This window comes from Musca domestica, unplaced genomic scaffold (assembly GCF_030504385.1).
Source record: "Musca domestica strain aabys unplaced genomic scaffold, Musca_domestica.polishedcontigs.V.1.1 278, whole genome shotgun sequence".
Lineage (NCBI taxonomy): Eukaryota > Metazoa > Arthropoda > Insecta > Diptera > Muscidae > Musca > Musca domestica.
The window spans coordinates 564177-579727 of NW_026712292.1; the positions used below are offsets into that span (position 1 = coordinate 564177).

A 15551-nucleotide genomic window follows, 5' to 3' on the forward strand; every position below is an offset into this window, starting at 1 on the left:
ATTTGTCATTAAAACAGCATTTTTATTAGTTAAAAGTATTTTGAGAGTGTTTTAAAGTCACAAATTTCCATAAAAATACAATTTCACTTGCAAAAATAAAAGTTGTTTCAAATCGAAAAAATGTTGCGATTTACATTTTCTGAAGAAGCTAAATAAACTTTCGTACCAAATTCATTCTTGTGACATGCCTGTATATTTTGTTGTAAAATATGCCACTCGCCATACGCCAATATTATAGATAGGAAAATAATTTTTATTTGAAAAATTTTGAAAATAATTTTCGTTGAAAGCGGGTTGCCATATTCAAATTAGAAAATGAATAAAATATTATTCAAATTCCCTAAATTGTTGAATAATGCCTATCATAGGAACATCCGATATAAAAAAACTTACTTATTTTTGAAAGCCTTGCCTTCTACCATGAGTCTACCCCTATTGTTTTGGCAAACATCAAATAGGCAGAAGTCGCCCACACTAAGAAAAAATTATAATTGGCTGGTAACTCTACCATACCTTTTCGTTATTATACCATGTTCAGTAGTAGGATGTACAAACTCTTGCTAAGAGCCCATTTAGACTACTAAATCTCCTCGATTTTAAATATAAATTCAATAGCGTATACGTCACGTAAATGGTATTCATAAATCCAGTGGATATTATTTGACATTTACTCTATGGAATTGACACTTGAGATCGAGTGGATTTTGTTAACCTAAATGTACTTTTGCCCGAAGCTCGTTAAAGTACTTTGGACTTATTATATGTAAACATGCCTTAAATCCTTCATTTAAAAGTATTTAATGCTCTGTTCCAGAACCTAGTTTTGATTTTTTTTGTAGTAAAAATGTTTGCCCTCTTGCCGTTCTGTTCCAGAACAACATTTAATCTAGATTTTCAATGATAAATATTATAACACAAATATAAGATTTATTTTTGATTTTGTACACATGATTTTTATTTTCTTTGGAGTTACACATCTTAATGTACATATGCTTAAATACATAAAAAACAATCTTAAAATAGTAATGTCACTTAATGAAAATACTAAAACTACTAGAAAACAATAATTTTGCCAAACGATTACCATGAATCATCTTCCAAAGCTGTGACATTATATTGTTCTTCGATACCACCTTCGTCTCCATCCTCCACTTCAGATTCTTGTTCGTCATTGTTTCCATCCGCCGTTGCAAAGCCCATACGCCTATGTTTCTTACCCAAATGGGACTTCATGTGTTTCTTGAGATTCGCCTTGCATTTGAAACCCTTACCGCATTGCGAACAATGAAATTGATTGACCAATGAATGTCTGGCCAAGTGTTGCCTTAAACTACCCGCAAATGGAAATGATTTGCCACATTCCGGACACAGATATGGACATTCACCGGTATGCAGATTCATGTGATCGTTGAGCGTTTGTACTGTGGTAAATTTTTTGTGACATACTTTGCATTTTATATCACGATGAACGCCCATGTGACGTTCCAAATGATCGGGCAAACCAAAGGTGCGATCACAGTGTTCACAGGCATATGTTATATTGGGATGTACCCGCTTAATGTGTTCACTTAACGTTTTCTTCGAGATAAACTCCCGATTACACTCCAGGCAGGTGAAATTCTTCTCTGTCGTGGTATAATGCCTTTTACAATGGGCCGACAATGAATTACGATTACCAAACACCATGGCACACTCGGGACATGTGTAAACGGTTGGAGTTGGGGGTGTGGTGGTCGTCTTCTCATTGTCTGCATTTTCATGAAGTTTCATATGATTGCGATAATTTTGCTTGGAAACAAAACGATGTTTACATATTTCACAGCCATATTTTTTAAACACTGAATGTACAATACTGTGACGTTGCAGGCGATATATTTCACAGAATTGTTTGCCACACTCCTCGCATGTATAGAGGCCATCTTCGGGTTTAATTCTATAAAGGGGAAATTTTTGTTAGGACTTAGTTTGGAAATGTTACAAATCCATAACTTACTTTGAATCCGACAAGTCCATTTCATTTTCAGCAAGGACATACCAATTATTGATATCTTTCATATCATAGCTATGTCGATTCTTTAAATGTTCACGCATGCGTATAATGCGATCATAGATTTTGCCACAGTCTCCACATTTAAATCGTTTGCGTCCGCTGAAATCATTTGTAATAATATTATAAACATTTTATGAAAAACTTAAATTTTTTACCCAATCTTAATAATAGACAAGGGATTTGGATCAGCATTTGTATCTTTGGTTTCTTTAGAATTTTCGCCAACATGAACGTCTGGCTCATTTTCTTCTTTGATCTGTATCATTTTGCTCATGGCCTTTTCGTATTCTTTTTCTTCACAGCGTCTCTCTTGCATTTCTTTATCTTTCCTAGAGGAAAATTGTTTAAAAATACGTATTAAGCCAATAAAATATGTATTACCCACCTCATTTTTTCCCGTTTCATAACATTCCCACTGCCATCCACGATTTCCACCCATCTTTTGATATCATCAATGGAATATCTATGCCGCCTTTCCAAATGATCTTCGATGCGTGATACCCGGTCATATTGTTTTCCACACACGGCACAGGTGTAACGTTTTTTGCGACTGAAAAGTAAGATTTTTAAAAATTGTTTTTTTTATGTTTGACCCTCTTTCCTCCAACAACTTACTCAACTTGAATTATTTTAAGCGGCAATGTGGACTCACAGTCCATAATTGTGTTTTCATTCTCATCGATGTCTTCTGGTGTGATCTCATTGTCATCATCATCAATGTTTTCCGACGAGCTGTCCAATTCATCAAGTTTTTTCATTGAAGCTTCAAGTAATTCCTCTTCTTGGTGGATTTCATTGTCTTCTTCGCTGAGATAGAGAGATAGTGATATATAAAATGTATGGTATAAGGACGGCAGCTAGGTAATTGAGGAAAACAGAGTATAAGAGCTTCAGGGCTTAGACAATTGAAGACTCCAACACATCTAAATGAGAAAAAGAAGCTTAGGTCTTTTTATACCCTACACCACAAGGTGGTCAGGTTATTATGTCTTTGTGCATTTGTTTGTAACAGGCAAAAGGAAACGAGATAGACCCATAGTTCCTTTTGATGATCTGCATAGAATCACATTCTAAGTCGATTTATGTATGTCCGTCCGTCCGTCTGTCCGTCCGTCAAAGTACAGTTCGCATTTATTGCCCTATCCAGATGAAATTTTGTATAAATCATTTGTTTGGCCCAAGGACGAACCCTATTGAAATTGGAGATAATCGGTAAAAATTTAGATATAGCTCCCATATATATCTTCGTCCGATTTGCCTTTTATTGTGCACCAAACGTGTAATATAAGCCCGAATAGTACGGAATTTTGCACATACAACCAAATTAGGCCTGAAAATAAGTATGCCAAATTTGATCGAAATCGGTTCAAATATAGCTATAGCTCCCATATATATTGTTCATCCGATTTGTTATTTTTGTGCTCCGCAGCCGTAATATGCTGCTCTGTAACAACAATATTTGAGGAAATATATCAAATACAGCTCAGAAATATCTTTGCCAAATTTTATCGAGATCGTTTCAGATTTGGATATATCTCCCATACATAACTTCGTCCGATTTACCTTTTATTGTGCACAAAACGTCTAATATTTGCCCAAATTGGATGAAATTTGGCACTTACGACCGAATTGAGTCTAGAAGCTAGTATGTCAAATTTGGTGAAGATCGGTTCAAATATAGCTATAGCTCCCATATATAATGTTCATCCGATTTGTTATATTTGTTACCCACAGCCGTAATATGCACTCCGTAACAACGATATTCAGGGAAATATATCAAATACAGCTCAGAAATATCTTTGCCAAATTTTATCGAGATCGGTTCCGATTTGGATATAGCTCCCATATATATTTTTATCCGATTTCAAATTAATTGTGCACCAAATGGGCAATACAAGTCCGAATTTAAAAGATACAAATGCTTCGGCATATTTAGTCCTTTGAACTTTAAATTATAATTATAGCGTGTATGATTAAATTCTCCCATAAAAACTCTTAATTGTTATGCGGAGCTCTACTAAATTAGCAAAGTGGTGTAGGGTATCATAAAGTCGGGCCCGCCCGTTTTACTTGTTTTGGTAATAGAAATGTTCAAGGTCTTCTTGGGCAATGAAGGCACTTGTCCGCGTCGTCAATATTTTCCCGTTCAAATTTTAATGAATTCCTATTCTTAGGTGTTTGGATTGTTTGATTGTCGTATTCGCTAAGATATAAGACCTCATATTACCCTATATTACTAGGGAAATAGAGCAAAGAATGTCTAAAGACAATTGAAGACGCCTACGTCTTTCTTTGGTAATAGAAGCCCTTAGTTCTGTCTGGGAAAGCGAATGACTTTAGGTCTTCTATAGACCATGAAGTCTCATGGCTTTTGGGGATAGTCTATTCATCTTTACATACCCCAGTATAGTCTCCGTACACTCATCCTCCTCCTCCTGCTCCTCTCTGACTTCCTCCGTTTCCTCTTCGACATGTACCTCCACAGCCTCCCGTTCCTCTTCTTTGGCCTCCACATCCTCATCAGTACAATTTAAGTTATAAACTTCAATTTTCGTTTCTTCCATACTTTCATCCTCCATGGTTAGATCTTCTTTGGCATTCACCACCAACACTTCTTCGGGTGGCGCCAAAATTTGCTGGCGGAACTCTTGATCGATGGCAATGCATTGCTGTTGAAATTGATAGCCAACCAGTAGATTATTGACACACGTCTCACAAATCAAGGTGGAGAACTCAATGTCATCTGTGGTAATGTTGATTTGCGGCACAATGGCATCAATCATTTCCATGATCGAGTGATTCTCATCCACATAGTCATAGATTTGATAGTAGCGACTATCCTCCGTCATGCATGTGCGGCATGATCGCATTAGAGCCGGTCCATTGCTCAGCTCATCGTTTATATCCATCGAAAAGTATTTTCTTTTCAAAATACTACTTAGTTCGCTTAATCTTAATTCTTGTGGAAAAGCCAGGGTAACGCAACAAATCCGCTTGTCTGTAAATCTGTTGTTTTCTTTGCTAAAAAAAATTACTCAATCTTTTTCTTGTCTGATGATGTTGTTGTTGTTGGTGTGCCTGTTGTCGATTGGATGGAGGATGTTGACTTGCTTATTTTCCTGGGCCCTTTGTCCAGCCAATGTGTCCAATTCCACCAATCCACTAAAGCTCTGTTCGCTTTGCTTGCGAAGAGCGCGTGGGAAACAAAAATGAAAGACGTCCCCAACGAAACGAATAAGAATTCAAAAAGGAATGCCTGATAAAAAAGAACGAGAAAGCAAAATCCCCACCCGCCGAGGGACCTCTGTTGTTTACGAATGAGACATGAGAAAATCGAACCGCTGGACACATTCATTAAATGGACCGCGGGAGTAAGTTCCTTCAACTCGAGCAAGATATCGGTCGGCTTTAGGTCGTCATTTTGACGCCGTTAAGAATGTAAAACTTAGTAATTTTCGATCTAGGGAACACTTATGTTTTTCGGCATTTCTATTGTGATTCCTCACATTTATTCTGATTTCTTTCAGTATTGTCTTTCATCGCAAAGTTGCCATATCGCAGTGTTCTTTGTTCGTTTCATTTGTTTTCTTTCCTCGGAAGCGTCGTTGGTTGTTCAATTGCTAATAAATAAATATTTTAATGTATAATTCACTATGAAAAAGTATGAAATATATGTGTATGTGTCATTGTTGTGATTGTGCAGTAGCAACAGCAGCAGCTGAGCCAGTAAATATCACAAAGTACTGCGTAAACGTTATTCATGGCGGCTAGGGAGTTTGCACTTGCAACAGTCATTTTCGATCTGGGGAACACTTATCTTTTCGGTCTTTCTGTTGTGATTCCTCACATTTATTCTGATTTCTTTCAGTATTGTCTTTCATCGCAAAGTTGCCATATCGCAGTGTTCTTTATTCATTGTTTTCTTTTCTCGGAAGCGTCGGGTTGTTAAATTGCCAATAAATTAATATTTTAGTGTATAATTCGCTATGAAAAAGTATGAAATAAATGTGTATGTGTCATTGTTGTGATTGTGCACGCTCGAAAGCAGAATAAAACATGAATGAGATTAATACATAGTCTCCAATTGAACTTTGTTTTTGAGGCTTTCTGTTTGGTGTGTTGTGCATGCGAAATATACAAAGGGTGTCCCAAAATTAGAACGCAATTTTTAAATTTTAAATAAAATACGGATATTTAAAAAAATCGTGAAGCCTTATTACATAGCAAAGAATGACAGAATAAGGTTGGGTATGGAACAAGATATCTGTGCAGATTTCACGACTGCGTTCTGTTTGAGACACCCTTTACATTTTAATCATTGGGAAAAGTTCTCCCACCATTTTTTACACTTGTATTCATTACTTGAAGCCTGTAGATCAAGCCAAGGAAAAGAACTCGATGCCGTACTAGCTGCTGAGGAATTTAGCTGAAGGAGTGGCCAAGGAAGAAAAATTCCTTTAGTATAGATAGATTCATTCTTTGCTTCATATCTTCGCACTCATTTTCATTCAGGTAAGGCACATACAATACATAATAAAATTCATGAATAACTAGATTCTTCTCCTCCATAGTTAGTTCTTAACGATTGCCTCGACTATTGTGGCTTAAGGATTTACAAAAACAATAACAGAACACATTAATTTAATGTAAAATTGGTAGTGGTGGCAGGAAAGAAAGTATCTTCCCAACATGTCCTTAGATTTGACAACATTGTGTCGCACCTGCATGGATGGTGACAGCAAGTACTATCAACTTTTGGATTATGTCGATGAGCATACCATTTTAGAAATGTTACATGAAATTGTGCCACAAATTCACATCGACCACGAGGAGGACACTGATTTGTCGACAATAATTTGTGAAAATTGTGTCGATAAACTGGTGACAAGTTATAAATTCCAACAGATGTGTATGGACACCGACCATCAGTTACGTCAATTAATTGTGGCCTCAACGGAACTCATTGTGGACACTAGAGAAAATGAATGGCATAGCGATGTGGTGGAATATAAGGTGAATGATGTGGTGGATGAAATGAAAATAGAATTATACGATTTGGATGAGAATTTTGCCGATGTAAATTATGTAAAGGATGTTGGAGGGTAAGGGATTGAGTAGACAATAAGAAATGGTTATGGATTTCTTTTCTTTTTTTTTTAGTAAAAATTACATGGATGCCGCAGAAGAACCCGTAGCGGAAGAGCTTATTGTGGAAACCGATGGCGAGTCTTCGGACTTTGAGTAAGATTTATTTGAAATAATATCATTGAAAATTAATTAAATACTCGAAACATTTCAGCCAAGATAATGAATATGTTGGAAAAAGTAAATTGGAGGGAACAGAACCCTTTAAAATAGTCAAACAAATGTAAGTTTTTTGTGAGTTCAGTTATATGTCTTTTTCAATTGATATTTTAAGATAGGTATATTAATTAACATACACGCTATGATTATAATTGTAATTTAAAGTTCAAAGGACAAAATATGCCGATGCATATGTATAATTTAAATTCGGACTTGTATTGCCCATTTGGTACAAAATTAATTTGAAATTAGATAAATTTATATATATGGAAGCTATATCCAAATCTAAACCGATTTCAAAAAAATTTGGCAAAGATATTTCTGACCTGTATTTGATACATGTCCCTGAATATCGTTGTTACGCAGTGCATGTTACGGCTGTGGGTAACAAATACAACAAATCGGATGAACAATATATATGGAAGCTATAGCTATATCTGAACCGATCTTCACTAAATTTGGCATACTAGCTTCTAGACTCGATTCGGTCGCATGTGCCAAATTCCATCCCATTTGGGTAAATATTAGACGTTTGGTGTACAATAAAAGGTAAATCGGACGAAGTTATATATGGGAGCTTTATTCAAATCTGAACCGATCTCGATAAAATTTAGCAAAGGTATTTCTGAGCTGCATTTATGAGTGCATATTACGGCTTCGGAGGACAAAAATAACAAATCGGATGAACAATATATATGGGATCTATAGCTATATCTGAACCGATTTCGATCAAATTTGGCATACTTATTTTCAGGCCTAATTTGGTTGTATGTGCAAAATTCCATACTATTCGGGCGGATATTACACGTTTGGTGCACAATAAAAGGCAAATCGGACAAATATATCTCCCATATATATATCTAATTTTTTACCGATTGTTTCAAATTTGGAAAATTTCATCTCAATCGGATAATAAATTCGACCTGAATTTTGTTCACAAGAATACATGGATACATACGAACTGACATGCGTTTTTGCCTTTGACATCATGTTTTGCCTTTTCTATTTCAGGTCTAGAAAGAAATATATCTGCTCGTATTGTGGAAAATTCTTTGATCGAATTACCCGTATCGAACATCATTTGTACATTAAACATAAATACAATTTATCGGATCTGAGGACGTATGTACAGCAATTGGTAAACAAGGATGATGATGATGCCCCATTGAGTTGTGAGGAGAGTTTGATAGTAAGGTAAGAGATTCTATAAACCTTTCTTTTTGTTATCAAAAACTCAAATATTTTCCTCCTTTTCAGTCCTAAACATTTTCCGAGTGAAGAATTAAAAGAGCAGAGTTATGGCATTGAATCGAATAAACAAAAGAAAATACAAATCCAAAAAGAGAATACAAATCCGAGTACAAACTTTGATGAAGAAACCGGGCAAGAAATTATGGACTATTTCGAGGAAATCATAGAAGATAATGAAGCCGAAAGTATGACCTATTTGGATAATGAAGATGAAAGTAAGAGCAATTTCGATAACGAGGGCGAAAGCAATACCTATTTGGAAATTGATCAATGTCCTGATATGGGGTAGGGAAATAGTAATAAAATCAAAATCTTTATATTTTGGAATTAAAACATGTGTATTCAACTTCAATTTTAGTGATACGAACTCTGCCATTATGAATGAGCCAGACGAATCAGTTGATTATATGGACAACAATTTTAATGAGATTGAACGGTATTTGTTATTACATTTTCCTTGGAAATATTGTCTAATTAAGTTTTGTTTTTTTCTTTTTAGACCAAAACCCCGTGGCGGCGGCCATTATCCTTGTGAAGTTTGTGGCAAAGTTTTCAACAACCCCTCACGTTTACGCCGTCATAGTCCTGTCCATTCATTGGACAAACCGTATGCCTGTGAAATATGTAAACATCGTTTCACCTCCCTATATTATTTGAAAATACACAAGGAGTCACACAACAAAGATCACAACAATGAATCCGTTCCTCCAGCCGATGGTTATAAATGCCCAGAATGTCCAAAACGTTTTCAAAATCAACCTGCCTTGGCCTCGCACCGTCAGGTGCATAGCCGCAAGTTGTTGGCACGCAATGTTATTTGTGACATTTGCCAAAAGGGATTTTTGACCACCAAAACATTGGTGGATCACATCAAAGCAAGACATCCAAATGCCAAAAAATACCAGTGTGATCAATGTGATAAGAAATTCCTCTTGGAGGAGCGTTTAATGAGGCATATGGCAACGCACAAGGATTTGATGTGTAGCATATGCAACAAGGAATTTACATCGGAGCCGACATTGAAGGAACACATGAACATCCATTCGGGAGCATGTCCCTATCTCTGTTCAGAGTGTGGCAAGGCATTCAAATTTGCCAGCAGTTTGCGCAAACACATCGAACGGCATTCAGATGTTAGCAAACATCAGTGTCCACAGTGCCCGAGAAGTTTCAAGTGTCGCAGCGATTTGAATAAACACATTAAAATCCATTTGGGTTTGAAACCATATAAATGTGATATATGCAATTCGAAATTTACACGGGCGTTCAATTTGGAGCAACACAAACGTTTGCATGGTGAGCAGAGTTTGCATAAATGCGAAGTTTGTGGGGTAACGTAAGTAGAGCATTCGTTGGAGAATTTGTAAAGAATATTTTATAACCGATTTTTAATTTTTAGATTTTCCTCATTAAATCACCTAAAGCGCCATGTGAAAACTCATACATCTGTGAAGGAGGATCATGAAATTGAGGAGTTTTAAAAGTAAATAAAAAAGAAATTTAAAAAAAGAATGTTGTTTTAGCTATTAAAATACTGGAAGAATTTTTATTTAATAATAGTAAACAATATTTAAAAATTGATGCATATGCTCCTTTTGTAAGACTCAATAGTTTATAAAGTCGTTAAGAATTTATTTATTTATTTGAAAGATTTCAAACAAAAAATCCATGTTTACATCTTGAAACATATGTTTGCCACAACTCCTTAAATATTGACAAATATTGAGCTTTTTAAAGATGAAAAATAGCCTATTTTAAAACGCTCATAACTCCTTAAATATTAACATTTCGGGGTTTTTAGCATCGTTTTGATTGCAGTTTCTTTATAGCCTGCTTTAGAACGCTCATAACTCCTTAAATATTAACATTTCGGGGTTTTTAGCATCGTTTTGATTGCAGATATTTAAAGAGGAAAAATAGCCTATTTTAAAACGCTCATAACTCCTTAAATATTGACATTTCGGGGTTTTTAGCATAGTTTTGATTGCAGATATTTAAAGAGGAAAAATAGGGTATTTTAAAACGCTCATAACTCCTTAGATATTGACATTTCGGGGTTTTTAGCATCGTTCTGATTGCAGTTTCTTTATAGCCTGCTTTAGAACGCTCATAACTCCTTAAATATTGACATTTCGGGGTTTTTTAGCATCGTTTTGATTGCAGATATTTAAAGAGGAAAAATAGGGTATTTTAAAACGCTCATAACTCCTTAAATATTGACATTTCGGGGTTTTTAGCATCGTTTTGATTGCAGTTTCTTTATAGCCTGCTTTAGAACGCTCATAACTCCTTAAATATTGACATTTCGGGGTTTTTAGCATCGTTTTGATTGCAGATATTTAAAGAGGAAAAATAGGGTATTTTAAACGCTCATAACTCCTTAAATATTGACATTTCGGGGTTTTTAGCATCGTTTTGATTGCAGATATTTAAAGAGGAAAAATAGGGTATTTTAAAACGCTCATAACTCCTTAAATATTGACATTTCGGGGTTTTTAGCATCGTTTTGATTGCAGTTTCTTTATAGCCTGCTTTAGAACGCTCATAACTCCTTAAATATTCACATTTCGGGGTTTTTAGCATAACTTTGATTGCAGATATTTAAAGAGGAAAAATAGGGTATTTTAACACGCTCATAACTCCGTAAATATTGACATTTCGGGGTTTTTAGCATCGTTTTGATTGCAGTTTCTTTATAGCCTGCTTTAGAACGCTCATAACTCCTTAAATATTGACATTTCGGGGTTTTTAGCATCGTTTTGATTGCAGATATTTAAAGAGGAAAAATAGGGTATTTTAAAACGCTCATAACTCCTTAAATATTGACATTTCGGGGTTTTTAGCATCGTTTTGATTGCAGATATTTAAAGAGGAAAAATAGGGTATTTTAAAACGCTCATAACTCCTTAAATATTGACATTTCGGGGTTTTTAGCATCGTTTTGATTGCAGTTTCTTTATAGCCTGCTTTAGAACGCTCATAACTCCTTAAATATTCACATTTCGGGGTTTTTAGCATAACTTTTGATTGCAGATATTTAAAGAGGAAAAATAGGGTATTTTAACACGCTCATAACTCCGTAAATATTGACATTTCGGGGTTTTTAGCATCGTTTTGATTGCAGTTTCTTTATAGCCTGCTTTAGAACGCTCATAACTCCTTAAATATTGACATTTCGGGGTTTTTAGCATCGTTTTGATTGCAGATATTTAAAGAGGAAAAATAGGGTATTTTAAAACGCTCATAACTCCTTAAATATTGACATTTCGGGGTTTTTAGCATCGTTTTGATTGCAGATATTTAAAGAGGAAAATAGGGTATTTTAAAACGCTCATAACTCCTTAAATATTGACATTTCGGGGTTTTTAGCATCGTTTTGATTGCAGATATTTAAAGAGGAAAAATAGGGTATTTTAACACGCTCATAACTCCGTAAATATTGACATTTCGGGGTTTTTAGCATCGTTTTGATTGCAGTTTCTTTATAGCCTGCTTTAGAACGCTCATAACTCCTTAAATATTGACATTTCGGAGTTTTTAGCATCGTTTTGAGTGCAGATATTTAAAGAGGAAAAACAGGGTATTTAAAACGCTCATAACTCCTTAAATATTGACATTTCGGGGTTTTAGCATCGTTTTGATTGCAGATATTTAAAGAGGAAAAATAGGGTATTTTAAAACGCTCATAACTCCTTAAATATTGACATTTCGGGGTTTTAGCATCGTTTTGATTGCAGTTTCTTTATAGCCTGCTTTAGGACGCTCATAACTCCTTAAATATTAACATTTCGGGGTTTTAGCATCGTTTTGATTGCAGTTTCTTTATAGCCTGCTTTAGGACGCTCATAACTCCTTAAATATTGACATTTCGGGGTTTTTAGCATCGTTTTGATTGCAGATATTTAAAGAGGAAAAATAGGGTATTTTAAAACGCTCATAACTCCTTAAATATTGACATTTCGGGGTTTTAGCATCGTTTTGATTGCAGATATTTAAAGAGGAAAAATAGGGTATTTTAACACGCTCATAACTCCGTAAATATTGACATTTCGGGGTTTTTAGCATCGTTTTGATTGCAGTTTCTTTATAGCCTGCTTTGGAACGCTCATAACTCCTTAAATATTGACATTTCGGGGTTTTAGCATCGTTTTGATTGCAGATATTTAAAGAGGAAAAATAGGGTATTTTAAAACGCTCATAACTCCTTAAATATTGACATTTCGGGGTTTTTAGCATCGTTTTGAGTGCAGATATTTAAAGAGGAAAAATAGGGTATTTTAAAACGCTCATAACTCCGTAAATATTGACATTTCGGGGTTTTTAGCATCGTTTTGATTGCAGATATTTAAAGAGGAAAAATAGGGTATTTTAAAACGCTCATAACTCCTTAAATATTGACATTTCGGGGTTTTTAGCATCGTTTTGATTGCAGATATTTAAAGAGGAAAAATAGCCTATCTTAAAACGCTCATAACTCCTTAAATATTGACATTTCGGGGTTTTTAGCATCGTTTTGATTGCAGTTTCTTTACAGCCTGCTTTAGAACGCTCATAACTCCTTAAATATTGACATTTCGGGGTTTTTAGCATCGTTTTGAATGCAGATATTTAAAGAGGAAAAATAGGGTATTTTAAAACGCTCATAACTCCGTAAATATTGACATTTCGGGGTTTTTAGCATCGTTTTGATTGCAGATATTTAAAGAGGAAAAATAGGGTATTTTAAAACGCTCATAACTCCTTAAATATTGACATTTTGGGGTTTTTAGCATCGTTTTGATTGCAGTTTCTTTACAGCCTGCTTTAGAACGCTCATAACTCCTTAAATATTGACATTTCGGGGTTTTAGCATCGTTTTGAGTGCAGATATTTAAAGAGGAAAAATAGGGTATTTTAAAACGCTCATAACTCCTTAAATATTGACATTTCGGGGTTTTTAGCATCGTTTTGATTGCAGTTTCTTTACAGCCTGCTTTAGAACGCTCATAACTCCTTAAATATTGACATTTCGGGGTTTTTAGCATCGTTTTGAGTGCAGATATTTAAAGAGGAAAAATAGGGTATTTTAAAACGCTCATAACTCCGTAATATTGACATTTCGGGGTTTTTAGCATCGTTTTGATTGCAGATATTTAAAGAGGAAAAATAGGGTATTTTAAAACGCTCATAACTCCTTAAATATTGACATTTCGGGGTTTTTAGCATCGTTTGATTGCAGATATTTAAAGAGGAAAAATAGCCTATTTTAAAACGCTCATAACTCCTTAAATATTGACATTTCGGGGTTTTTAGCATCGTTTTGATTGCAGTTTCTTTACAGCCTGCTTTAGAACGCTCATAACTCCTTAAATATTGACATTTCGGGGTTTTTAGCATCGTTTTGAGTGCAGATATTTAAAGAGGAAAAATAGGGTATTTTAAAAACGCTCATAACTCCGTAAATATTGACATTTCGGGGTTTTTAGCATCGTTTGATTGCAGATATTAAAGAGGAAAAATAGGGTATTTTAAAACGCTCATAACTCCTTAAATATTGACATTTCGGGGTTTTTAGCATCGTTTTGATTGCAGATATTTAAAGAGGAAAAATAGGGTATTTTAAAACGCTCATAACTCCTTAAATATTGACATTTCGGGGTTTTTAGCATCGTTTTGATTGCAGTTTCTTTACAGCCTGCTTTAGAACGCTCATAACTCCTTAATATTGACATTTCGGGGTTTTAGCATCGTTTTGAGTGCAGATATTTAAAGAGGAAAAATAGGGTATTTTAAAACGCTCATAACTCCTTAAATATTGACATTTCGGGGTTTTTAGCATCGTTTTGATTGCAGTTTCTTTACAGCCTGCTTTAGAACGCTCATAACTCCTTAAATATTGACATTTCGGGGTTTTTAGCATCGTTTTGAGTGCAGATATTTAAAGAGGAAAAATAGGGTATTTTAAAACGCTCATAACTCCGTAAATATTGACATTTCGGGGTTTTTAGCATCGTTTGGATTGCAGATATTTAAAGAGGAAAAATAGGGTATTTTAAAACGCTCATAACTCCTTAATATTGACATTTCGGGGTTTTTAGCATCGTTTTGATTGCAGATATTTAAAGAGGAAAATAGCCTATTTTAAAACGCTCATAACTCCTTAAATATTGACATTTCGGGGTTTTAAGCATCGTTTGATTGCAGTTTCTTTACAGCCTGCTTTAGAACGCTCATAACTCCTTAAATATTGACATTTCGGGTTTTTAGCATCGTTTTGAGTGCAGATATTTAAAGAGGAAAAATAGGGTATTTTAAAACGCTCATACTCCGTAAATATTGACATTTCGGGGTTTTTAGCATCGTTTGAATTGCAGATATTTACAGAGGAAAAAGAGGGTATTTTAAAACGCTCATAACTCTTAAATATTGACATTCGGGATTTTTAAGCATCGTATGTGATTGCAGATAGTTAAAGAGGAAAAAGAGGGTAGTTTAAAACGCTCATAACTCTTAAATATTGACATTTCGGGGTTTTGAGCATCGTTTTGATTGCAGTTTATTTACAGCCCGCTTTAGAACGCTCATACGCCTTAAATATTGGACATTTCGTGCGGGGTTTTTAGCATCGTGTTTGAAGTGCAGATATTTAAAGGGGAAAATAGGGTAGTTTAAAAACGCTCATAACTCCGTAAATATTGACATTTCGGGTTGTAGCATCGTTTGATTGCAGATATTAAAGAGGAAAAAGAGGGGATTTTAAAACGCTCAAACTCCGTAAATATTGACATTTCGGGTGGTTTTTAGCATCGGTTTGATTGCAGATATTTAAAGAGGAAAAATAGCCTATTTTAAAACGCTCATAACTCCTTACATATTGACATTTCGGGGTTTTTAAGCATCGTTTGGATTGCAGTTTCTTATATAGCCTGCTTTAGAAAACGCTCATAACTCCTTAAATATTGACATT

General features: G+C 34.9%; 2 protein-coding genes across 5 annotated transcripts; one reads left to right on the plus strand and one right to left on the minus strand.

The window, feature by feature from the left end:
• Positions 1–932: 932 nt before the first annotated feature.
• LOC131803209 (PR domain zinc finger protein 5-like) lies at positions 933–5188 on the minus strand. Its single transcript, XM_059124314.1, has 6 exons — positions 4451–5188; positions 2666–2857; positions 2436–2600; positions 2206–2379; positions 1994–2149; positions 933–1933 (listed from the first exon to the last, which is right to left on the minus strand). The coding sequence occupies exons 1-6, from the start codon at positions 4957–4959 to the stop codon at positions 1081–1083; spliced, it is 2049 nt and encodes a 682-aa protein (XP_058980297.1). The 5' UTR covers positions 4960–5188; the 3' UTR covers positions 933–1080.
• A 733-nt stretch (positions 5189–5921) lies between these two features.
• LOC109611990 (zinc finger protein 3 homolog) lies at positions 5922–10132 on the plus strand. Of its 4 annotated transcripts, none has more exons than XM_059124318.1 (10): positions 5922–6164; positions 6419–6562; positions 6622–7152; positions 7211–7291; positions 7350–7418; positions 8366–8548; positions 8612–8890; positions 8964–9041; positions 9105–9941; positions 10005–10132. In XM_059124318.1, exons 3-10 carry the CDS (start codon positions 6740–6742, stop codon positions 10084–10086), a joined length of 2022 nt encoding a protein of 673 aa, XP_058980301.1. In that variant the 5' UTR covers positions 5922–6164; positions 6419–6562; positions 6622–6739; the 3' UTR covers positions 10087–10132. The 4 variants fall into 4 exon arrangements, with proteins under 4 accessions (XP_058980301.1, XP_058980300.1, XP_058980299.1 ...); XM_059124317.1 differs by having other exon boundaries at positions 5949–6044; XM_059124316.1 differs by having other exon boundaries at positions 5961–6059.
• Positions 10133–15551: the final 5419 nt, after the last annotated feature.